Raw genomic sequence first — 25,616 nt, 5'->3', positions numbered from 1 at the left:
TCTAGGAAGAAAACGGTATCACATGCCCGAACTTAGAAGGCTACAGAGAAAAGAATTGCAAGCTCAAAAGAAAGAACAGAACCAAGCAAGGAAAAGCAAACAAAATTTATCATAACAATAATCATACTGAATTTAAGTATAAAAATATATCTCCTTATTCTGCTCAGACCCATAACTATAGACTAAAGACTATATGCTTCCGGCAGTTGACACTAACAGTTCATCAACTCATGACGACTTCAAACTAGAGAGAAACACTGAAGGACAAGAAGGAGATCTTCTAACTCAATCAACAACAGAACAAGCGCCGGCGATGCCACCGCCGATCCAATACCCAGTTCTGTTGCATCCGACTAGCTACCACAAACACACTAACCAGAACCCGAACCAAACTCAAGCGAAAGAGACTCGACACCAGGAAACAGTAACTTGCCGGAAGTAGCCGCACGATTCACTTCTTCTTGGCCGCAGACTTGGTCACCTTGGCACCACTGGGATCCTTCTTCTCAACGCTCTTTATGACTCCGACGGCAACAGTCTGTCGCATGTCACGGACGGCAAAACGCCCAAGTGGAGGATATTCAGAGAACGTCTCGACAACCATGGGCTTGGTGGGAATCATCTTTACGAATCCAGCATCACCGTTCTTCAAAAATTTGGGCTCCTTCTCGAGCTCCTTACCAGAGCGACGGTCGATCTTGGTCAGGATCTCTGCAAACTTCACTGCAATGTGGGAGGTGTGGCAGTCGAGCACCGGAGCATAGCCGTTGCCGATCTGACCAGGGTGGTTCATGATGATGACCTGAGAAGTGAAGTTGGCAGCCTCTTTCGCAGGATCATCCTTGGAGTTGGAGGCAACAAAACCACGCTTAAGATCCTTGACTGCAACGTTCTTGACGTTAAAACCGACATTATCACCTGGGAGAGCCTCCTGGAGAGCTTCATGGTGCATCTCAACAGACTTAACTTCAGTAGTAAGTCCAGTGGGACCGAAGGTGACGACCATGCCGGGCTTCAGGACACCAGTCTCAACACGACCAACAGGGACGGTTCCAATACCACCAATCTTGTAGACGTCCTGGAGTGGCAGACGGAGGGGCTTATCCGATGGGCGCTTGGGCTCATTGATCAAGTCAAGGGCCTCAAGAAGGGTTGGACCCTTGTACCAATCAAGGTTGGTGGACCTCTCAATCATGTTGTCACCCTCAAAACCAGAGATGGGGACAAAGGGGATCTTGTCAGGATTGTATCCGACCTTCTTCAGGTAGGACGACACTTCCTTCACGATTTCATCGTATCTGGCCTTGGAGTACTTGGGGGTCGTGGCATCCATCTGCAAGTTACAGGCCAGCGTAAGCAAACCTTAAATGAAAGAGAACAAAGAGAATGGTGGAATAATGGAAAGAAACGGTAATAGTACCTTGTTACAGCAGCAGATCATCTGTTTCACTCCAAGCGTAAAAGCAAGCAACGCGTGCTCACGAGTCTGACCATCCTTGGAGATACCAGCTTCAAAACCACCAGTGGTGGAATCAATAATGAGAACGGCACAGTCAGCCTGGGATGTACCCGTGATCATGTTCTTGATGAAATCACGATGCCCAGGAGCATCAATGACAGTGCAGTAGTACTTGGTGGTCTCGAACTTCCAGAGAGCAATGTCGATGGTGATACCACGCTCACGCTCGGCCTTCAGCTTATCCAGCACCCAAGCATACTTGAATGACCTTTTGTTCATCTCAGCAGCTTCCTTCTCGAACCTTTCAATAACACGCTTGTCAATACCACCAAGCTTGTAGATAAGGTGCCCGGTGGTGGTTGACTTGCCAGAATCGACATGTCCAATGACGACAATGTTGATGTGAACCTTCTCCTTACCCATTGTAGTTGCAAGGAAAAGCTAACAGCTGCACCAAAGGAAGGAAAAGAAACCATAGACAACGCTCAGTTAGATGGACAAACACAAAATGAATATTAGAAGCAATTCGTATGAGAATTCAATAAAGTAGACATACAGATCCGCAGAGTACAAAACACCTAGTTTAGGAGCATGAATGGGCGCACGAATCAATATCTATACCTACTGGGGATTAGTTCCAGACAGGGTAATCTGTTCTGCTTTTTGAAAAAGAGGAGAAAATTTATTGACAATTGAAATTTGGAAACCAAATAGTGGTTTCTACGGTTTCATTTTTTTTTATAGTATGATCTACGTGATTGATTTCTCCTGAATCCTCGTATAGCTCAATTAAAAATGTAAACGGATCTTTTAGAATTTTGAAAAATCCAACTAAAAGAAGATGATTGGTAAATGGCTACATGGCAGCATGTATAAATTACACCAGCTGAAGCATTCATACTACGCAGAGAACGGCATTTAAAAGGAGAAAGAAACATGAAAGATTACATTGTTTAAATAAATCGTTCAGATCACAACACAGATCAATTGCACTAGCAACGTGAAAAGGGGAAAAGAAAGGGTAAAGATCCTGCGTGCGCTATGAAAATAAACGTCCTACCAAATCAAGATGACAACCGCAGACCTTACTATACAGAAATGACATAAACAAAGATGAAATACTCCTATCGCCCACCCAAGGATGTCGAGATTAAACTCGGTGCTCCCACCTTAAAATATCCATCCTCCACACCCCCCCCCCAAAAAAAAAAAAAGTAAACCAACGTACCCAGAGAGTCACGGAGTCTACAACTAGAGTCAGAAATCTGTAACCTCTAAAGCCATAAAAGGGACTAAATATGTTGGAGAAGGCAAGCCCGAAAAGGATAAAAGTATTAATAGAATCACAAACCACAGTTAACCGACCCAGTCAGAAATACCAAGGACGTAAAAACTTACAATCATCACGGAGGTCACAACCAAGACATGGCAACAAGAAGATAAAATTCATGCTACAAAATACGAACCAAATACAAACACAGAGGTAGCTATTTTACCCCATGTAATAGTCCCGGTTGTGAGGTAGGCAACAAGCATAAAATTAAAAACAGAAATTTGCAGCCGAGAGGTAACAATAGCAAAGAATTTCGAGCTGACCATATCACAAATGGTTACCACAAACCCCCCAAAGATATCACTAAAAAAAAAACGCCTTTGGAAAAACACGAGCAAATCAAAGCACAGAAGGTCACGAGGACGACAGAAACTGAATCAGAAATTAAAACCAACAATAAGAGGATCGACCAGAAACCCTCTCCGAAGAAGCAAAGCACGAGATTAACACTCAATACAGACGAAAACAAAGCAGGCAAGTAGAGAAAGGAAGGAGCAAGAAGCAGACCTGAAGCAATGGACCGCAACGAGAAGGAACGGGAGAGGAAGAAGGACGATGCGGATTGGAAGAAAATTGTTTCTGCAAGAAGCTCTTTTATAGTGCAGGGTTTTCGCCGATTAGGGTTTCTTCCTCCGCCGTCGGATGCCAATTCACTGGACGCGATCGACGGCTCGTGCTCTCCTGATCGGTCTAGATCGTACGGTGGAAAATTGCCCCTCCAAGCACCGAAGAAAGCAAATAGGAGGAACTTAAAAAGCCTGCTTCAGTGGGCAAACTGCCCGTCGTTTTTGGTTAGGGCTTCCATACGCCATTTTCTCATAATTCCCATTTAGGGTTTCAAACATGTCTAATTTCAGAAATATACATAAACATTTCAGCATTTTCGCACTGTCATTTTCAGGTCACCGGAACCGCTTGGAAGAAGAACCGATGATATCGCCTAAGATAGACAAATAATTTCTCAATATGGTCCCAATTTTATATGCTGATTATATTACTCGAGACAGAAGCAAGAATAGGGCCCATGAAATATTTTTAAGAAGGAACAGACATGTCAGTCTAAGCCCCAGCAGCTACTTAAAAATGAATTCCAAGCCAAATAATGTTCGAAATTTGAAAAACAGAAAAACGTCGGCTGCAATTTTCTTTTTGTTCTTTTCGGATACTGCAGTAATGTTTTAGAGTTTTAAACGGTAAGACTTTTGTTGAGTATAATACGGTAAACTTGAAAAAAAAACAAGATAAATATAATAAATTTTAAAAGGTTAAAAAAACTAAAAATAAGAGAAAATAAAATAAGTGAAAAGTAATAACACAAACATCAAAGTAAATTTGCAACAAAGAACAAATAAAAAAATGAGAAAAACTCTTTGACATTAAAAAAACTGAAAAACTGAAAAAACTGAAAAAAAAACGAAAAAACGAGTTTAAAATGTGTTTTTTTCGTTTTTAACATTTTTTGAAATGCACATTTTTAGTTTTAAACGGTTAGTTAATTTATCACGTTTTTTCTAAAAAAACACGCTTTTTGTGATTATGTAATTTCAGATCAAACTGCTTTTTATGGTTTTTGGGAAAATGTGGCACCTATTAAAAGATTGTAAAAGCTCTCGGGACTGCATTTTGTGGTTTTTGGGAAAATGTGGCACTTATTAAAAGATTGTAAAAGCTCAGGGAAAAAAAAAAAAAGAAAGAAAGAAATATTCCAAACTGATATTGTAACTAGATATTTAAAATAAATGAAAAAAAAAGAAGGGGTTGTTTGACAAATATCAGAAACATAAAACTATGCCTAAAAGCGGCCGCAGATGAAAGTTTTCTAATTTATAATTAAAGTTTTTTGGCTGCTTGTTGCCTTTATGAATCAGTCGACCAATGTTCGGTCCTTCACGAACTTATTAAAATAGAAAAAGGCGTTCCAATGCTCAAAAAGGAAGGGGACCCTTTGTGACGAATATAAATATTTGATCTAAATACAAAATTGATTTACTTTCATGGGGCCAATGTCGGCATAGTCACAATTCCGTTCTTTTAATAGTTTCTAAAAAATAACAAATTATTATTGTTTCATAAATTTGTAAATTAAAGTAGATGCATGTTTCATGAATCTATCCTAAAATTTTAATTTTAAACTGAAACAGGTTTACAATTGTCAAACAACCACTTCATATATCAATTTTGGATTATTAAAAAAGAACTTAAATGCATATGCATTTCACCAATTGAAAAGGTTTTTTTTTTATCAAGATGATTTTATAGATGACATCTGCATAGATCTCATTCGCAAATACCATAAAGCAGTTATTGTTTTAGTATGTAAGTTTAATGCTAAAATATAAATATATCATGCAATTGGACTGTCGAACGAAAGCTTCTTTTAGAAAAAATAAACTTATTCAATTTAAAATAATGCTACTAAATATCTACCAGAACTTAAAATCTATTTAGTAAAATTAATAACTTGTGAATCAGAAGATTAAAGAGCAAAACCATATATATATATACACATACTAACACATATTAATTTTTAATGCACATTATTAATTATACACCAGCATTCTTGGCCTCATGAACGGGTCGGACCCTTCATATCCAAATGCGGGTTTTAGTGAGAAGCCTTTTATTCGTCTGTTTGTGAGACTTTATTCATAATTTGGATCTGACCCACTCGATTGGATAATACTATAAGGATTTGGATTCAAGCCTTACTTGACACCTACTCTTTTTTGGGAAATATTGTCAGAAAAAAATGTCATTTTAATTGTGTGCCTTTTAGCTGTAATGCCAAACCAGGCCTGCTATTTTCGAATTTTTCTATTAAAAGGTCTTTTGCTAGCGACTACCAAAAACGAGTTCCAGGTTCAATAATGTCGTTTTGAAATACGTAAGCACTAATGGCTTCCAGTATAATCCGTTTAAACTACAAAAGTACTTTAATTTCACATTTAAAGAAGAAAATGTTAATGAGCCTTTTTGTTTAAAATAAAAAAAAAGTCAGATGCAGGTTTCGTTCAATTTTATTCTCTGTCACTCAATTATGTTTTTTATTGTTTCAGTAAACATTTTTTGGCTTTTAAAACTGTTCGATAGCTTTTCTAATGAAAAGTTGGCCGCTTTCAAATTTTAGGAAAAGATAAAGCTCGAAAAAAGAAGATACTTCATTGATATTCTAACTTGAGCTTAAAAAAAAACGAAAAGAAGAAGCTCTTCCGTGACGATTTTCATGAGAAAAAAACACAAGCATAAATCCACGTTAAAAGTGACCGCAAAGTCGTTGTAGATTGAAGTTTTCTATTTATAATTCAACTCTTCTTCTTCTTGTTTGTTATGAATCATTAAATCAATATTCGGTTGACTTATTAAAATAAAAGTATTCAATGCGCGAAAAATGAAGTAGAATGCTTGAAAGCCAAGCAAAGCAAATAAACAAAAATTTTGAAAAGGATTGACGCAATTGTCGTGGTCGCCACAAGTTTTTATTTTGAATCTTCAAAGACATCAACTTCTTTGAGTATGATGGACGCGACACCCCGATATACCAAAAACATGCATTGTAAGAGGACAAGGGGGTTGCTGAGAATTTAACTATTCTTCTTCAAGTAAGATGAAATACTCCTCCTACACTATATATATAAAATGGTTATTCCTACCCATGCTCATTACTTTTAACTATATTGCAAAATACTGGATTCTTATTCACAATGTTTCTGTCTGCTTATAATTTTCATTTTTCTACAATGGTTAAGAGATGAAATATGTTTTGTTTTGCAAATCATAAATATTATTATCTCCATTCATTGCTTTTGTCGTGCAATCGAGCCATTAAAGTAATTCTTATCAATATGTAATAAATACAAAAAAGTATTAAATACAAAAAACTGAATTTTTGATGAAGCAAGTAAGCCTAGACACCGGGTGGGCCGTCGTCGGCGGCTACCCGGTTTGACTCAAGCCTGGACTCGGAAAAAAAGAAACCGTACCGGCTCGATATTTAGTTTTTTTAAATTTTTTTATTAATATATATTATTATTATGATTAATTATATTTATATAATTTTTTATTTAAAAAAATATTTTTAAATTTAATTGAGCCGAGCTGAGGCTCAGTTTTCCACCACCAGCATTATCCAGACACAACGGATTCAAAATACTAATCTGAATCCGTTTCCAACCCGAACCGAAGACCTTGTTCGCCTGTTTCGTGTTGCCTGCCCGCCGGCCATTTGCAAACCAATAGCGTTCCAAGCAGGGGCAGCAGGGGAGGGGATGCGAGTCGCTGCAGTTTCAAGTTCAACTCCTCCTGCCACCACTTCACTCCTACCCTACCGCCACAAGCAGCCACCGCCGCCGCCGCTACCACAAGTCGGCACTGCCCGCAACCCCAAGAGCCTCTTATCACGATGCAAGACCATCAATCACGTCCGTCAGCTCCATGCCGACATCATCAAGACCGGCCATATCCGCAACCCGTTTGTCGCCGGAAACCTCCTTGAGCTCCTCGCTATCACTTTCCCCGATGCCATGGACGAAGCCGGCCTGGTTTTCAGCCATCTCGAGTTCCCGGTGGCTGCCCACTACAACGTCATGATGAGAGGGTACACGGCCAAGGACTCCCCACGCGACGCCATCGCCTTGTTCTTGCAGATGCTCGAGGATCCGGTGGAGCCCGACGCCCACTCTTTCTCCTGCGCCCTCAAGTCCTCTTCCAGATTGTTTGCCGTTGACTTGGGCGAAGGGATTCACGGTCTCGTCGTGAAGTTTGGCGTCGATGGATCCGCCTTCGTCCGCAACACCTTGATTCATGCGTATGCGAGTTTTGGGTATGTCGATTCCGCGCGGAAATTGTTTGACGAAATGGCTGAGAGAAATGTGGTTGCTTGGAATTCCATGTTTGCTGGATATGCGAAGAATGGTGATTGGGCGGAGGTTGTGAGGTTGTTTGGAGAGATGCGTGTTTTGGACATTCAGCCGGACGAGGTAACTCTGATCTGTGTGCTCACGGCATGTGGGCGAGTAGGGGATTTAGGACTGGGTGAGTGGATTCATGGTCACATAAAAGAGGTGGGAGTGAAGCCTAGTAGGAATTTGGTGACTGCATTGGTGGATATGTATGGGAAATGCGGGCAGCTCGATACTGCACGACAATTGTTCGATGGAATGCCTGAGAGAGATGTTGTTGCTTGGAGCGCAATGATTTCTGCTTATAATCAATGGAGCCGCTGCAGACATGCTCTTGCATTATTTAACGAAATGCAAATTGCCAAGGTGCCACCCAATGAAGTCACCATGGTGAGCGTCCTTTCTTCTTGTGCCGTGCTGGGTGCCCTTGAAAATGGAAAGTGGGTTCATTTCTATGTCGAGAAGAATAAATTGAGAATGACTGTGAACCTTGGTACGGCGCTTATCGATTTCTATGCTAAATGCGGATCAATAGATAATGCGCTCAAAGTTTTTGAGAGAATGCGGCAGAGGAATGTCTTGTCGTGGAGTGTGATTATACAGGGTCTTGCTAATAACGGACAGGGGAGGGAGGCTATTGCCATGTTCTCTCGGATGCAGAAAGAGAATGTGAAGCCTAATGACGTTACGTTCATAGGAGTTCTCTCTGCTTGTAGTCATTCTGGGCTGGTAGACGAGGGATGGAGGTACTTTGCTAGCATGAGTAAAGATTATGGGATTCGACCAAGAATCGAGCACTACGGATGCATGGTTGATATGCTTGGTAGAGCTGGTATGATTGAAGAAGCACACTGCTTCATCAAAAACATGCCAATTCCACCTAATGCAATTGTGTGGAGAACCCTGCTTGCTTCTTGTAAAGTTCATGGCAACGTTGAAGTAGCTGAAGATGCGTTAAGACATATAATGAAGCTGGAACCTGAACACAGTGGGGATTATATCCTTCTGTCAAGTATATATGCTTCGGCAGGTAGGTGGGACGATTCACTGAGGATGAGATCCGAGATGAAGAAAAGAGGCATAAAGAAGATCCCAGGATGTAGCTTGATTGAGGTGGATGGTGTGATTCATGAATTCTTTGCTGAGGATATCATGCACCCCCAATCCAAGGAAATCTATGTTGCAGTTGAGGACATGATGCAGAAGCTGAAGGCTTCTGGCTATGTACCGAACACAGCAGAAGCCAGATTAGATGCAGATGAAGAGGATAAAGAAATATCTGTGTCTCATCATAGCGAGAAATTAGCAATTGTCTTCGGCCTTATTCATACTTTACCTGGAACCACAATCCGCATATCTAAGAACCTCCGAGTTTGTAATGATTGCCATTCTGCAACGAAAATGATCTCGAAGGTTTTTAATAGGGAAATTGTTGTTAGGGACCGCAATCGTTTCCACCATTTCAGAAACGGCTCTTGTTCTTGTAATGACTACTGGTAAGCATCAACCTTCGCCAACTCATGTGGTTCCGGCATCAACTGGTGTCTCCTGGCGTTGTCAAAACATTAATCCTATAAGTTATACATGTAATTCTTTGAAAAATTAAGTTGTATATCTGTTATTTTTCCTAGTCCCTTCTTGACCATTGATTGTATACTTGATGGATCGATGTGAGGTGGTATTTCATTTGCTTTTACCCTTAAAAACAAAGTAAATAATTCTAGCAGATGATTCAGGTTTTGCGCCATGGTTTAGCTTATGTAATGGATGAGAGCGTCCGCTCATTCGTTGTGAAGGTTGGTAGAGAATTAATAGGCAAGGAATAGAAAATTTGTTTCTCTCGGCCCTTGGACTGCCAAACTGAGGATTGAAAAAACAAAGGGGCCCTCACCCAGAAGTGTTTGGTGGATTGAAGCTCCTCTTTTTTTTTGGGTGAGCAGGATTGTTGGTGAGCAGGAGGGTGACCCCACTGCTTTGAGACGAGCACTATGAAAAAAGAACGACGATGCTTTGGAGTGGTATTGGTGACTGACCCAAATGAAAGTCGAAAAGCTTGCCGTTGGCCTGTTCGGGTCTTTCTTGATTCAACTAAGATCATTCCCTATATAGAAGATTGCACCAACCAAAAAAGAGCAAAAAAAATTTTAGGTAAATTTGTTGGTACAGATTTCACATCATGAGGAGTCACAGCAGTGATATCTTAACCAGTGATTCTCTGTCGCAGGTCAAGTTTACTTTTACAAATTTCTAGTATAAAAGCCTGTGAGAACTGAGAATCACATGCCAAAGCATAGATAACCCTTTCGTCCATAACTGGTTAACTATTTGATACATTATTTTAGTGATTTTCAAGTGGTATAGCATAACTGGAAATCTGTTGGCACACTAAACAATGCATCCTCAGTTTTATTCCTAGAAATACTCTTTTGAGCTGCAAATAGCTGTCTCCTGCTTTGACCTTAAAAGGCAGGAGAAAGAAGAAGGCTTCACCTTTCAGCTGGGCAGTAGGTTGACCTCTGCTCACTGGGTTTTTTTGGTAATTGCTAGTCCATTAACTATATTGATAATCAGCGATTTAAAATTTATGTTAGTGTTGTAATTGCCCTATCGAGTAAATCTACAAATCTACTATTTTCCTCCCATCCTTATCACCTATAGAGAGAGAGAGAGAGAGAGAGAGAGATATGGTCTTTTGTTAATTTGAAATTGGATAGAGTTTAACAGATTGCTGGATATAGCTGGGGTGGAAATGGTGCAGATTTTATGGGATATCGAACCAGACTGAGTGGCGGATCATGTCAGATTTTTGTTGGGGAAAGTCCAATTGCATGATAATTGAATATCATATTTAACTTCAAATCTAAATGAAAGTTACTATACATACAAACTCTTCATTATGTAGAAAAGAAAAATCAAGTGCCCTACAAGAACCGAAGTTAGAAATGTGAAAACGAAAACACAGAAAAACTGTACAATATTTTTATACGACATGGTTAATTAGTTTTCACATTAACCAGGTCGTCCCCATCAACCAAAAGTGGATCCTTCTGCCGTCCTTCCTTCCCAAAGGCCCTTCAATTCTGGCATTATGCCAGGCCACTATGGTACAACTACAAGGACATGAAGATATAATATTTGATTGGAAAATGGGACACCAGAACATGCAATAACTAAATGTCTTAAATTAAAATAAAGCAGCATGTTTTGAAATTATATATATTGCAAAAAAGCAAAGACTGGAACACTGTTAACGATATTAAAAAAAAAAGATCCCTGCAGGAGCATTGATGAGTCCTTGCGGTCCGGAAGAAAACATTCACAATAGCGCGTCCCTGTTTCATAAATTTCAAATTCTACCGAACATGGTCAAAATGGCATGTCCTTGATATGGATTGGAAGTTCTTTCTCCAAATGAGGCGGCGACTAGTTATCATTGTTCCCCATGTCAGAAGGAAAATGAGAAGGAGGTGCTCTGCACTTCCTCTTTTTTTTTTCCTCTAACCAAAGGTGTCGAGATGGGTGACCATCGCACATGCAGTGCTGCTTCATACATATTTTTAAATCACTCTTACATCACTTACATTAGACGGCTATAATTCTCCAAGTTGTAGCAATTATGTTTATATGGTAGATATTTTCAGTTGCGGTTGAGGAACTTATAGAAAACAATTCGAACATAATTCTCATGCTGCGAGCACTCGACGATGTATGTGCCAAAGGAAAAGAGAAAGAAGTAAGGGGGATTTATTTTTTACACAAAAACAGCGATTCAGTCCAGGCAAGAAATCTGAGGCACAAGGACCTCCAACCCCTAGTTTCGGGTTGTCAGAGAGATGATTGTAACTCTGTAAGAAAGATCTGCCAAACTAGTGTCAGTAGATGTCTCACCTTCTCTTAGAGAAATTTCTCCATTTCTGTTTTAAAAAAGAGAGGAAAAAAGCAGCCTTTCGTGGAAAGAAAAGCAGTGCTGATATACGGCAAGTAATATCAATGTCACATGAACTTCGAAGAACCAATTATTTTATGTTATGTGCGGATTTCAGATCTGAATGTGCTTAGTTGCAGACTTTCATCACCTACCAACCACACAAGGAATCTGATTCCACTGAATATTCTAAGGCTTGCAGGCTTCAGTCCACTTATTGTCATGTGCCTTCAACAATTTAATATTCCATACAAGACGGCGAAAGTGTTTTACACCAAGTGATAATTTCCTCCGGGACATTTGCACTCATTCGGTCCTGAACGGTTCAGAGTCAGAACTTATCCAAAATGAAAAAAAAAGGAAAATATGTTTACATGAATAATTGTTATTTCCATTTTCTAAACTTTTGAAACGCAACAGCTGTCTTCATTTGTCAGCATAGACAATGAAGCAAAATAAAATAGATTACACCGAACTTTCTCTGTAGGTCACCACCTTCCAGTAGAATAACAGTCGCCATCAGATAATTAGGAGAAGAGGAAGAATGAAATAGCCAGTCGCTGGGTTACCTCCATCATACTCAGGAGGTCTCTGGTGCAAACCCCATGCCGTTACTTCACTGCTTGCTTAAAAAAGAACATTTTAAATAGAGAAAAAGGAAACCGGAACTTCTCACCTGAAAGCTGAAACGGACGGAGGTACTTTTGATGGGATTGAAGCACAAACCAAAACTGGCTACTCACAAAGATTTCTAGAGATTGGGCTACACAACAGTCTTGAGAAGCCCCTAAGATCAACTATTCCACAAGATCGCAACATTAGGTAACTAACGAACAAAAGGACAATATGTAGCTGACGAACAAAAGGACACCATACATTGTTACAGCTCTCATGGTACCATATAGAGTGCTGTAAAAGCAAGCAAGAGAGAAACAGAAGCAGTTCAAGACCCTTCTAAGTCAATGATATCACTCAAAGCATTTTAGACTCCAGCCGACCCACAAGTTTCAGAAGTTCCAGCTGATAGAAAGAACTTGGATATTGTGATATTGATATAAACAATAAAAAAAGAATCATAACAGAAAAGTTCGAGAGAATTGCGATGGTAATTACAAACCAAAAGACAACTAGCCTAGAGAGGCTGCAAGAGGAGATACATTAGTCAGAAAAAAGTGAGCAGCAAACAGGCTCAGACTCATGCTACTCGTGCTCATCCTGTCAAAGAGTATCATGATATTTGACAAAGGGCTAGTCTTGAGTTCAAATGAAGACATCCTCCAAGCAAGTGAAATGCCACAGCAGGCAATTCAAGCATCAACAAATACAAAAAGCTCCCGGTTATGAGTTGAAACTAAAATCACCCGTCTTCAAGAACTCCCCCTCCAAAGAATTATCAGCATGGAGAGGAGACGAGCATTTCCTTCTTGAATACATATGCAAACACATTTGCATAAGTAACAAGCAATACCAAGCAATAAGGTGGAAACTCTCACTCATCCCATTTTGAACATTAGCCAGTCTCACGTAAACAATTACCAGGCAAAAGAAACTTGTAATTGTCTGCATTCTCAATGACATAGTATGGAAGATTAACTGCTGAATATGAACTCGGAATGGGCCCCAACTTTCCAATAATTTCTTTGAATGTGTATTCCTCTGGCAACATCTCAAACAAGTCTGCCCCTCTGCAAATGACATCCTGAATTCTTGATGGATTCAAGTAGTAAGAGAATCTAACTCGATCAACATGACTGTATGCCTTCATTTTAAATATGAATTCACTAATATGGCGGAAACAGAAACTACAATGCCATCCCGAATCTGCCAACATATTATCTGTCTGCCTGTAGTGTGCATACCTTGTTTTACCAGCTTGATACCTGTGTACTGATGCACGCCAGCTCTTATAATCAACTAAGAACTCAAAGGAATATAAATAATTCCGAAGCTGGAGGTGCAGAACAGGAGGGATTTCGTCACACCATCTTAAGAGATTGATTGTGTGCCTACTTGGGATCTCATCAACATCAGACATGATCAAAAGATCATCATTTGTTATGCCTGCAATTCTTAGAAGCTGATCGAGAGCAACCCGTTGATATGCTTCTTCAACAAAAGGGTTCTCTCCCTTCCGGAATCTTCCAGCAATCGTTCCATAGGTCAGTCTAGGCTCTACGAAATTGAATTTATGTCGATTATTCTGGAACACAAAAGGCTTGGGCAGACCTGTGAATGTGGAGTTCGATTCAAGGAGAATGAAGTGAGATATATAAGGGTTTAGCTCCTTCCATCTGATACTGAGAATATCCAATTCGTTGCTGAAAAGCACTGCATCAAAGACACGCCTTGGTGACTCACGGATCCCCCATCCATGAAGCTCGCATAGGTGCTCCATGGATGCATTCTCGTAATAGTAATGTGGAATCATGTTAAATGGTTTTGGTGGGGATTCCCATATAGGCCGTAGGAAATATGTAACTTTTTGTCCATGCAAATAGATCACAAGTATAAACAGTGGAACACCAGCAAATAGAAGGAGAAACAATCTCAAATTCAACCCTCTGCAAATGCATTTCATCCTGGACAAACTCATTGCGGCCCGAGTTGAATCCTATCAATTAGAAATGGGTAACAGATTAGATGATAAATTAGCGATTTAACAACCCATAATAGAATCCTCCTATTAATCATCACACAAAGCTCCGAAAGCCTCAAATTCTGATCCCATGCCCATTTTTAACATCGTACTAGGAAAAACAGAACCGCAACAAAATGATGTTCATCATGAAGAGAAATAAGTGAAATCAGTAATATGAAACTTAATGGCAGCGTAGTTAGTGAAATACTGAAGGACCAAACTCAATGGTCTAACATAAACGTACACAGAAGGACCTTGCAGCAGTAATTTCATCCAGATTTTAGCCCACTAATTGCAATACAAAGTCATGATCTGAAAGATAAAAAAGATACAATTTTCAGAATAACTTAAATTAGAAAGAAGAACATTCAGCACCTCTTCTCGTGAACCAACAACAATGAATACATAAAAAGGAAAAGAATAAATTAGCTTCGACTTTTCCTTTTTTTCATTCTTTGTTAAAACACCATTGAACGAAACACATCTTTTAAGCAATGGAGGTCCAGAAAGATCCGCAGACCCATCGCGCAACAACATGATTCCAAGAATCTATCACTCCCTTGTCTGTCATCCAGGAAGAAAAAAAACAATGGCCCAAAAAAGTGCAAACAAGACCACCCAAATTTGAAAACCGCCCTCCACAGCTCCCTCCATCTCTTCCTTCCATTAAGAAAAAATATAAAAATAAAGTAGAAAAAAGAAAAAGGAGTACAAAGGAATGGGGTTTCTTCACAAGTCCACGAAGCCCAAATCAGACAACAACCATCAACAAGCAAAAGAGAAAGATCAACAATGCCACGATTAAAATTCATATTCTTCATAAAGTAAAGAAGAAGGAAGGAAAAAAATTATGATGGGAAAATCTACCTCGCCGCAGACGTCTTCACAGATGTCATCGGTCTTCTTGCAGGAGTAATACCCATTCTCCGGCATCCCGCGCACACACTCCTTCATCCCACAATTTCCGCACAACCCAGATGCCAAACTGTTAAAAAAGCGAAAATCCGAATGGAAAAATGACAATGGAGAACGCGTACGGTGAGCCCCCTACACTACCATCGTCTTTTCTACCTCGCCGGCTTTCCCCTTTGTCTCTCTCGCTAGAGAAGGTGGGTAGTCGTTCATTCGCCTCTTTGGCCTCCTGGAGTGCTGCTTTCAGACCACCACAAAACCGCGGAGAGAGATCCAACGCGCCCCACAAGAGTCGGGCGTTCAGAATTCTTCCTCTGTTTCAACGTTAACCGCCACTACGTCTCTCTCTCCCCCTTCTTTCCCCTCTTTTTCTCTTTTATATATTTATATACATATGTATATAACAATAAAATAAAATCAAAGGAAAGAATAAGAGCGGTAATATAGGAGCAGATAAGAGATGACTCAGTAAGTGTTTCCACATCTCTCTTTGAAGTTGTGCTGTGTAAATGCATGTGATGCCATTGTTAGATTCCTTGATGCTCTAAACCATTCCTTTCTCCCTGTTGTTAGATTCCTCAATGCTCCTCTCTCTCCCCGCACACACACAAAGGGTCTCTCTTAAACTGAGGATTTAAAAACTTATGACGTTGTAATAGTGTCTATTTGAAGCATAAGCAGTGAGGGGATCGTATAAACTTGTGGAATTATTTTTGAGAGAAGATCTAAGATCCCGACCTTCATTTTTCACGATAGCAGCCACATACAATCTGGTGCTGGTGTATTTGTTTATGTTTATATCAATATTTTCAAATATTTGGTATGTTATATTTATGAGTGCGCCTTCTTATATAAAAACCTATGAATTAGTGTCATTCCAACACTTTTTTTTTGGCTCCACCGTTGTGATGGATGAGGATCAGTCTTTCACGGAACAGCCTGCGTTGTGAATTTGCGTGACAGATTGATGGTGAAGAAGATATGGAAGAAAAGTTGGCGATGACCGGAGATGCACCCACTTGAGCCGAACTCGCCAACTCGGCCTTACGAGGCCTGGGGGGTCCATACACCACAGCTGTCTCTCTCTCTCTCTCTCTCTCTCTCTACCTTCTGATCCTGCCCATTTTTATGAGTTTTTACAGAAAAGCGCCTAAACTTTAATGAAATAATAACAACTAATCAAGTTTCAAAGTAGTCCGTTCAACTGCTTATCTTATCTTGTATAGACATAAAATCAAAGGCTTTAAGCCAACTGAGCACAAAGCGATTCAAACTTGAGTTTTGTTTTTCAATTTCTTCGAAAAGTTAACGGCTATTTTTGTGGCAATATTTGCTAAACGTCGCGATCTAAGGCTGTTAAAATTCTCCTCGTCCGTGTACATTTTTTCCTGAGGCAAAAGGTACAATCCTTTTTTCACCGAACATGTCATGCGTCATGGGAAGGTGGGAAGGCGTGAAAGAAGTCTCTCCACAACACTTCCAAGATGATTAGCTAAACTAAGCATCGAAGAAAAAAATAACTTGTAAGATTTAGATTCTCTCTTTTATTGATATACATGTTGTGTTATAACAAGAGAGCGACTTCGGTATTGTGATAGTTTGAATGAACAAATTTTATCGTCGCATGTGAAATGTCATAATAAACAAATAAATTTTGTGTTAATGTCGGGTAAAAATGATGCTCTTGTTTAAATTTAAACTTTTTAGTTGGGCCCTTATCTATGTCATCCTTACAAGCTTTGGCTTGCATCTCACTTCTCGTTTCACATGCATCGTGGAATTTAATAAATTATATGTACAAGCGAACAAGTTGTAAGAGGAAAACATAAAGATCGTAACATCAAGATCTTGTATCAACTTTTAATCCATCCGTTCTCTTGTCTGATTTTTTTTCATGGCATCCTACTCATCGGACTCGGCACAAGAGAGAATACAGTTCTTAGCTTCATTCAAATGAATAATTTTACATAAATTTCATAGAAATTATATATATATTCTTTTAATTTTTTTGAATAAATTGAAGGAGTGATTCTCCCAGCCGATTTGCACCGGAAAGTGAACCCAGCCCTCATATGCCAATATTAGTTTATGATGGATCGTTTCGGTCATTCATGCATTTTTGAAGGTCCATGCTAGTAAATCTCACAAAACGACCACACAAGGCACATGAGTGGGCCCCACGTGCCCCCTCCTTTCTTCCTTTCTTGCATGCGATGTTTTTAGCCGAAAGAAATTTCTTCACTCACCCGTCCCGTCATTGAGAAATTCAAAAAGCCTATCAAATTAAAGGGAATTACAAAAACATGGACAAGCCGAGCTGTGACAAGATCTGCTTGGCCAGAGTAAGGATTATAGCTGAATGAGATCTGAATAAAATTAAGCACGACGCTGAACTAACATCAGATCCAAGTTCTAGACATGATTTAATTCATATTAAGATAAGAAGCAAAGTTGCATGCTGCACCTGAATCTAATTAGTTGCAAGATCTCGTGGATCGGTTGTTTAGCAAATCGGATCTGAATTTGGAACTCGGGTCAGTAAGTATGCCATCCAATCAGTTTACATTCCTGCCGAGTAATTGCCACTACCATCTTCATTCTTATGAAATTCCCAGATAAAAATACATTATTATGCATAAGATGAGCCCTCGAGTTTTAAATTCATAAGCTATTTCCTAAGTCTAACTTGTGAATTTTTTAAGCAGTCAAGCACATTTTAATGGGCCTAAAGAGCTTTAAAGTAGTTGCTTGGGCTGGTTGCTCATGTGAGCTCAGTCTGCTTACTTTGATTCTCATGACTTTTTGCGCAAGCTTCCTTGTTTTCATATTCTCACGAGTGTTAACCTTTTGGCCAAGGTAAGTCCAGGCACAATAGTAACCAGGGGTGAAGTCAGAAATTTTTCATGAGGAAGGCTGAATTAAAGTTTCTAAATTTTGACAGAGGCCGAAACATCATTTTTCCAAATTTTTTAAAATTTACATGTAAATTTAAAAAAAAAAAGTTTTGAAGGGGGGGCTAGAGCCCCTGCGATTCACCCATTGGTTCCGCCCATGGCAGTAATGGAACTAGCATTCAAATTTTATGCTACCAGGCAAACAACAAACAACATAGTCTGTCAAATTGGGTTTGCATTAGTTGGAAACTGCTCATTCAACATCCTTTTGAATATAGTAGAATTCTTTTGAATATAGTAGACATGTGCTGTCTTTTCTTTTGAGAAACAAAGAAAATAAGAAAACAAAAAGTTGGACCAATGTGGTGCATGTTTTGACAAAAGGAAAAGAATTTCATGCTGCATGAACGTCTCTAGGTTTCTAACAAAGAAAATAACAGCCCCGATCGGCGTAGTTGGATTGGCAGGTGGGCAGGTAAAAATTCTGTCTTCGATTTCCATGGGCGCTACTACTTATTTAGATTGCAAACGATCGCTTTAGTTGAAAGATATGCTGCTCGCAAGGGGCGGAGCCAAAGGGGGACCCGCATGAACCTTGACCCACCTCAATTTTTTCTAAAAAAATTATATGTAAATTTAAAAAAATTTTACTTGTCTTATATAAAAAATTTGAAAAATGATATTCCGACCCATATCAAAATTTAAAAACTTTGAAAACTTACTGGCTCCGCCCCTGCCTCTCTTTTCTATCAAAGAAATGAAGATGAAGAACAACAAAACAAGAAAGGTTCTCTCAATATCCATCCACCTTGATCTAGTTGTCAATCAAAACAGGATTTGGGAATTTTGTTGTCCCCATTTGATTTTCCATCTCACTTCTACGCGTTATTTATTTGTGACATATCCTAGCCTTTTGTAACTCTAATCAGTCCGTTGGAACTTTTCACCCCAACGGCTAGAAAAGAAGGTGAAGGAAAGTCGGTGCTGTTCATGATTTGAAATTGAAGTTTGAACAACAGATTTGATTTTTTTTTCCGGGGAAAAGGTGGAAATTCACTTTATACCTTTAATTTATAAGGCAATTAAGCACCAAAAAGGTTGACTTGTATATCTCATTAGCAGGTATTTTTTTCGTACACTTAAAGGCTTTAAAGTATCTTTAAAGGAACCTTAAATATGATTCTTCTCTCCGTTTGAATCCGACTTGAAAAAAGTAAGGCCATAAAGTTTTAATGTATTAAAAATTTAAATACATTCACTATTAAAGCATTTGTTTTTTTTTTGTGAATTGTACATAGTTAGGTTCCAAAACTTGTACCACTTTTATGGAATCACATGTAGAAAAGATCTTTACATGTAAGTGCGTATACTTGAGGATGACAATTCACACTTGATTGAGTTGGAACCATATATAGTTTCTATTGCATATGACTACATAGTTATTGCTTGATTTGACTTGAAACTGAATTTAAATTTCTATATGAAAAAAATGCTAAAAGGATTATGTTCATATTTTTTTTGGGATGCAATCCATTTAAAATGTCTGCATAAACCAAATACCTATTGGATAAGGTAAAAAAAAAGAAAATCTAATAAAAATTCATGATTTTTCGTACCAAATTAATTACTTGGTTTGGATTTGAGTCTAAAATCAAACAATAAAAAAGCTAAAAAGATGATCATGAATTTTAAAATATCGGAGGAGGTGTCGACCATGATCATGCATGATCTTAGATATGTTTGTGGCATGCAAGCCGCAGGGGCCGAGGTGGGTCTGAGAATTTGCCGTCAACGATGTGATCGAACACGAACTTGTTTCCGGCCTGCGTGTAGTGGACTCCATCCCAGTTGACATAACGCCATGGATCTGCGCACGAGCTCCCCACCAACACTTGTCTGCCTGCCACCTTCTTCTTCCCTCCACACCCCAAGTTCATATTATAATTGTACTTGCCTCCATGCCCGCAGCATGCCCTCAAGGGGTTCCCAAATCCTGCAAAATCCAGAAACACCAAAATCTGGAAATTAGATGTGAAAGCCATCTCTCCTGTTCTACTAACTCTTTATAGAGCCATAGAAAAGAAGATTGCATTGCGCAGAAGATGATATGAAGAAAGTAAAAAATCTAGACAGCAGATGCAGATGTGAATATATAGAGATGCCCATAACATACGCACCATTTTTCTTGGCTTGAGAAATCAATTCATACTTCACAGAGTAAACGTCCACGTATGTGAATACTGCATGAGGAAAATGCTTTCTCAGCCGAACCACTGTTTGATTCAATTTCTCATTGAAGAACTGTGCCAACTCGTTGAAAGGGGTGGCACACCCAGCTTGGTCTATTTGCGAAGCCAGAACCGGCAGGCGTTCCAAGACGTATGCAAGGCACCCGAATGGACCGGTGTTGTGGATCCAGAATGACCTCCCTCCTTGATCATATATTCCCTGGAAAATCACGGCCACAATCACTTTCATAAGATTTCCCTTGTACCATACATGCAGATTCAACTAGCTGATTTCTGCAAACTGCGGTTTACAGCAGAAAGTATGTCACTAGGAAATTTTAACTTCTCCAATCTCCATGCCATGTTTGCAAGTGAGAAAGTGGAGGATTACCATGTTGGTCTTTGAAGAGAAAGCTTTTCCTATGAAAACTACATCTCTGCTTGTCAGTTCCCATGAAAAAATAAGTCATACATTCCGAAAAGACAATTTTGACAACTCTTGCAGCACATGAGAAAATGCAGTCTCCTTTCTTTGTGAGAAAGTGCTTCACAGGCTTGTCTGCCCTAGTGAAAGTTGAACATGAAGTGACGGATCCCTATTAATGTGATATGCCAAATCATATTCTTGAAAGAAGTTGACATTCCCACTATCTGTTAGTAACATCCGGCCATTAATTTCTTATATTAGTGCCCTGGGCCACAAAGGAAGATGGATCTCTATTGCTCATAAGGAACATTAATCAGCAAAATAACTCTCTGAAGGTCTCAAATCCCTTCTAAATGAAGAAGAAGAAGAAGAAGAAGAAGGACAACAGTAACAAGTAATACAATAATTTGAGAGTAATCATCGCTGTACTTACCTTAACTACATCAGAGAACTGAGCAAGAGCATCAGGGATATAGGCCTTCACTTCATCTATTGACAAGTTACGAAACAGCCCAGATGTGAGGTCATTCTGGCCTATATCAAATGTGTAGAGTGCTTTGCTGAATACTTGTTGCTTGGGCAGCAATTCCCTGTAAACTCCACCTGTCCAAGAAACGATAAACACACTGATTGAGAATTTCAGAGTCTTGAATGCTAATCACAGAAATGGGGAAACTTACCCTTTCCATACGCGACACCCCCTCGCGTTTTGAACTGATTGAATTGCCATGACTGAACATCTAATGAGAAAGGACTGAACCCGCTCTGGAAAAGGGTGGTGTTCTGTCGAAGAATAGTTGATCCCGCAGTTGCAAAGTTGGCTCCATGGCTGAAATTTGATCCCACTGAGTCAAGGTAGGCGTTGAGGTATGGTAATCCAGAGTGTTGGGCTGCAAGCAGAATCATATAATGCTAATGAATAAAAGGAGTTCAGTGAATTGAACACATATCAGAAGGTTTGGAACATGTAACAAAGATATATCAGAATGAAATTTGCAACATCAAGAAGTGAATTGGGTAATTGGTTTAAATAGGAGATGATCCAAATTTTGGAGTGTTTTCCTGTTTATACATGGATTTGTCCTGTATTCAATTTTTTTTTTTAAACTCTCATTTGATCATCTCAAAGTAGTGGTTTTACTGTGAAACAGATTAGCTGGGTTCTGTTATTTCCCAGTTGGAGACTCCCCATGGCCAAACAAAGTTCTGTTCATGGAGATGAAAGTTGGACTTAAGACCTTCAAGTAAAAGGAGAATGAATTCTTGCTGCACATCTTGGCATTAGAAATCAAACCCTTGTTTGGTCACACAACAGTTTTCAATTGGAGGAAAATCTTGGCTGCTTTAAGAATAATCTCAAAATATATTAACTTTTTTTTTTCTTAACTTACACATCCACACGGACACACATATATATGGTGGATGTTTATTTCCTACAATCACCCATACCTAAAGTAAAGTGAAATTTCTTTTCCATGTATTCCATTTTTGTTAAAATTCTACTTCCTTGCAGGTAACATGAATTTTTATATTCATAAATTCATATTTGCATTTTACTTTGTTTCGGTGAACGGAAGGTTAACAACCTACCATAACGAACACATGGAAGCCCTTTGATTCTCCCACCTTGGTCCTGGTGGAGCTAAGTCACACTGACTTTGCAATTTGACTGCTGCACCCGTCTCTACACGACTCTAGTGCGGGTGCGGCTTGGATTCACACCCGACTTGCGTTTGACTCGAGTCATGTATGGTCAAACTTCGTCAAGACTATTTTTGTCCTTTTTTGACATTTTTTATTTTTAAAAATTTTAACGTTAAAAGGAGGTTTAAATTTTTTTTTCCATTTCTGTGTTATGTCATGGTTTTGTTGTTTTTTGTTTACTTGTTTAATGTTTGTACTTTGTAACCATGTTAATGTTTAATATGTTACATTCATATACACAATACATTATAACTTGTAAGTATGTAATATTCATATATAATTTATTCATAAAACGTGTTGTGTAGAGTGTATAGATTATAGTGTATACTCTAAATTTCTTAATTCTTATATGTGTCTATATATATATATATATTAAATTAATAATAACAATATATATATATATAATAATAATAATAATAAATTAATAATAACAAATAAATATTCTCACCGCACCTAAATTTTTGGGAATGTGCCGCACCGGCACCGGCACCTATGTGACAGGTCAGGAGTTGAGTGGGGTACGGTACACCTATGAACTAGGATGTCATGCTCAGACTTTTTATGAACGAGAATGTTGGCAACGTGCCTTCTACATGCACCCTGCCAGACCATGTTAGTCTTGGAAGTTATACTAAATTTAACTAAATGACATACAAATTCTTCCAGTTGACATAAAGTACTCGTTTCTCTACGTGATTTGAAGAAAAGAAAATTTTAGGTTGGAAGCAGTATGACTGAATACACTCATGAGATTTGAGCCCATGACCTTAAACAGCTTGGAGGAGCAATGGTCCAAAGTTTTGGACTCAGATTAGTGAACAGGTTACATGGTTGGATCTATTGTTGATTGGCTTCGGATTTGATATACAATTTGATAACTGACTTCGAATCCAAATCCAATATCAAACTGCAATCTAATAAAGATTTGACCTGACTACAAATAAATAAAACCCAAGCCCAAAGTCAGCTCGGTTAAAACAAAAAAGTACTGTTTAAATATAAAATAAAAGATTTTTAATATCAAATTTATTTATAATAATAAAATATATATCATTATTAAAATAAAAAATAATATTAAATAAAGCACAAACCAGTCTTTTCAAGCCCAAACTGGGGCCGATGCCCGGCCCTAATTGCAGGGGCACATGCATGTGTCGGTTAATTGTAGGTTCTTGTTTTTATAATCAAACACATCCACACAATAGGTTTAGAAAACGACGGTTCTAAAATAAGTTTTTGCCAATAATGACGTCCACGCGAAGAAAATAGTACGCAGAGGAAATCTTTTAAGTTGAAGGAACAATACAGCGATTGAATGTCTTTCTGATGGGGTTTGACTATTTTTCCTGGAAATATTTCCCCCATCGAACACCATGACAAAAGTGCTATATCAAATAAGCTTTTGGTTGTCAATTATCTTAAAGATAGCATCAATTGTAAAATTTTCATGTTCCGCAACATCGTGTAAACCTTTTCACGGAAAAAAAAATTCTCGGGTGAAAAAAATGTCAGATGCTTATGATCGGCCGGTTCTTTTTAAATGTCCGACTTATATATTTTTAAGGGTGGCCGCATTTAGCTGAACATACACCAATGTTACCTGCAGGCTTCGACGCAGCCCTAAACTCAATATACATGAAGGGGTTCGATTCTCTTTTTTGAGTGATGGGTCATAATAGTTTAACTTACTCAAATAACATGTTTAAACAAGAAAAATATGTATATGCATAAATAGTTTTACCAAACTTTCAAATGCTCTCTAAAAAATCAACATAGTGTTTCATAAATCTATTTCTAAAAAATAGGAACAGATTCATTAAACATTGCATCCTAATGCTTTCTGAATCTGTCTTTGCCTTAAGATTAGTTAGGATAAACTCATGAAACATTATTTTAATGATTCCATTGTCAAGTGCCAGTAAAAAGAGTTGAGGCTGACCCGATCAAACTTGAACCCATCTATGTTCTGCCTAGGATTTTAACTTATTTTTAGCTAGGACCATTGTGTTTCAGGTCCGACAAGCTGAGCCGATATATTAGACCAAAAAAAGTAAGAGCCAGTTTGTTTGTTAGTTTATTTTCCTTATTTTTATTTTTAAACAAACCTTTTTTGTCCTCTTCCTAATTTTGAGCACCCCCGTCTTGTTTGTTTCTCTCTCTGCCGACTAATATGAATTATGAAGAGACTTTCTATCCCGCACAGCTTTAACCTGTTTTCTTCTTTCACTTTCGCCAAGTAGATGAGGGAAGGCAATGTTATTTTGGAATAATAAGCTGCAGACTTTGGCAGATACGTAGATTGAAAATAAGTGTTCCTTTGTTTCGTTAAGTATTTCAAAAATATTTATTAGTTCATTTTTAAATGGAAAAAGTTGGCCAGATATCGGCCGGTTATGCATGTTAGTGATACACATCACAGCATTATCAATAGGAAAAAAAACATGTGATTTCAGATAGGAGCCCCTCAAAACTGTGCCAAACATTACTTCAAGTGTGTGTTTGATTAACTGAGATTTCAGATTCCAGAATTTCAAATCCATGTCCATTTAGCAACGAACTTTTCCAACCGTGGGAGCTCTCACTAGAGAGAAACAAAACCTTGGGCGACGCGAGACGGCCAGGAAAGTGTAGCGCCGCCCCTGGACACCACGCCTCAAAAGAGGAGCGTGGTGACAGTAGTGAGCGTCACCCTTGAGGTTGACGCTGTTTTGGCCGGCGAGAAAGATAGAAAGAACTCAAACGCTCAAGGAAAGAGAGGGGGAAGCGTACCGATGAAGTCGATGACGAGGCGGCCGTCGCAGAATCTTCCGGCGGGTCCGTGGAAGAAGGACTCTCCGTTGGGAGGGACAGCCTCGCCGAACGAGGCCGAGAGGCCGCCGGTGTCGGAGTTCGAATCGCCGAAGTTGAAGATTGCGGGGAATTCACATCTCGAAGAAGCAAGCGCCGTCCAGCAAACAAGCAACAGAAGCAAGCGGAGCTCGGCAGCCATGGCTAGACGGGCTTAGACTGGAGAGTGGAGAGGGAGAGAGAGAGAGAGAGGGAGGGCGCGGCCGCATATAGCAGGAGAGTTTCGGAATTTGTAAGGCAGCGTCGGCAAGTCCGTGAAGCAGTGAAGAAAAGGGCCACGTGTTCCCGACGAGGATGAAGCGTCTCTCTCGCCTAGGGCTCACCGTCAACGGATACGCTTTAGGTGGGACC

At 39.1% G+C, this 25,616-nt stretch overlaps 4 protein-coding genes across 4 annotated transcripts; 1 reads left to right on the top strand and 3 right to left on the bottom strand.

Annotated features, from left to right (window-relative positions):
* Nucleotides 1-90: 90 nt before the first annotated feature.
* LOC116249176 (elongation factor 1-alpha) lies at nt 91-3,459 on the bottom strand. Its single transcript, XM_031622353.2, has 3 exons — nt 3,300-3,459; nt 1,421-1,907; nt 91-1,333 (listed from the first exon to the last, which is right to left on the bottom strand). Exons 2-3 carry the CDS (start codon nt 1,880-1,882, stop codon nt 452-454), a joined length of 1,344 nt encoding a protein of 447 aa, XP_031478213.1. The 5' UTR covers nt 1,883-1,907; nt 3,300-3,459; the 3' UTR covers nt 91-451.
* Nucleotides 3,460-7,022: 3,563 nt separating this feature from the next.
* Nucleotides 7,023-9,335, top strand: LOC116246716 (pentatricopeptide repeat-containing protein At1g08070, chloroplastic-like). The gene has a single exon (XM_031618546.2). It carries the CDS (start codon nt 7,058-7,060, stop codon nt 9,188-9,190), a length of 2,133 nt encoding a protein of 710 aa, XP_031474406.1. The 5' UTR covers nt 7,023-7,057; the 3' UTR covers nt 9,191-9,335.
* A 3,301-nt stretch (nt 9,336-12,636) lies between these two features.
* Nucleotides 12,637-15,755, bottom strand: LOC116249268 (uncharacterized). The gene is made up of 2 exons (XM_031622489.2): nt 15,121-15,755; nt 12,637-14,226 (listed from the first exon to the last, which is right to left on the bottom strand). Exons 1-2 carry the CDS (start codon nt 15,205-15,207, stop codon nt 13,126-13,128), a joined length of 1,188 nt encoding a protein of 395 aa, XP_031478349.1. The 5' UTR covers nt 15,208-15,755; the 3' UTR covers nt 12,637-13,125.
* A 3,894-nt stretch (nt 15,756-19,649) lies between these two features.
* On the bottom strand, nt 19,650-25,540 carry LOC116248557 (GDSL esterase/lipase At3g26430-like). The gene is made up of 5 exons (XM_031621418.2): nt 25,188-25,540; nt 21,395-21,604; nt 21,148-21,317; nt 20,237-20,507; nt 19,650-20,052 (listed from the first exon to the last, which is right to left on the bottom strand). Exons 1-5 carry the CDS (start codon nt 25,405-25,407, stop codon nt 19,790-19,792), a joined length of 1,134 nt encoding a protein of 377 aa, XP_031477278.1. The 5' UTR covers nt 25,408-25,540; the 3' UTR covers nt 19,650-19,789.
* Between the last annotated feature and the right edge of the window lie 76 nt (nt 25,541-25,616).

This window comes from Nymphaea colorata, chromosome 2, assembly GCF_008831285.2.
Source record: "Nymphaea colorata isolate Beijing-Zhang1983 chromosome 2, ASM883128v2, whole genome shotgun sequence".
NCBI lineage: Eukaryota > Viridiplantae > Streptophyta > Magnoliopsida > Nymphaeales > Nymphaeaceae > Nymphaea > Nymphaea colorata.
Note: the sequence above shows the minus strand (reverse complement) of the source record. Positions and strands in the feature narration are given on the sequence as shown.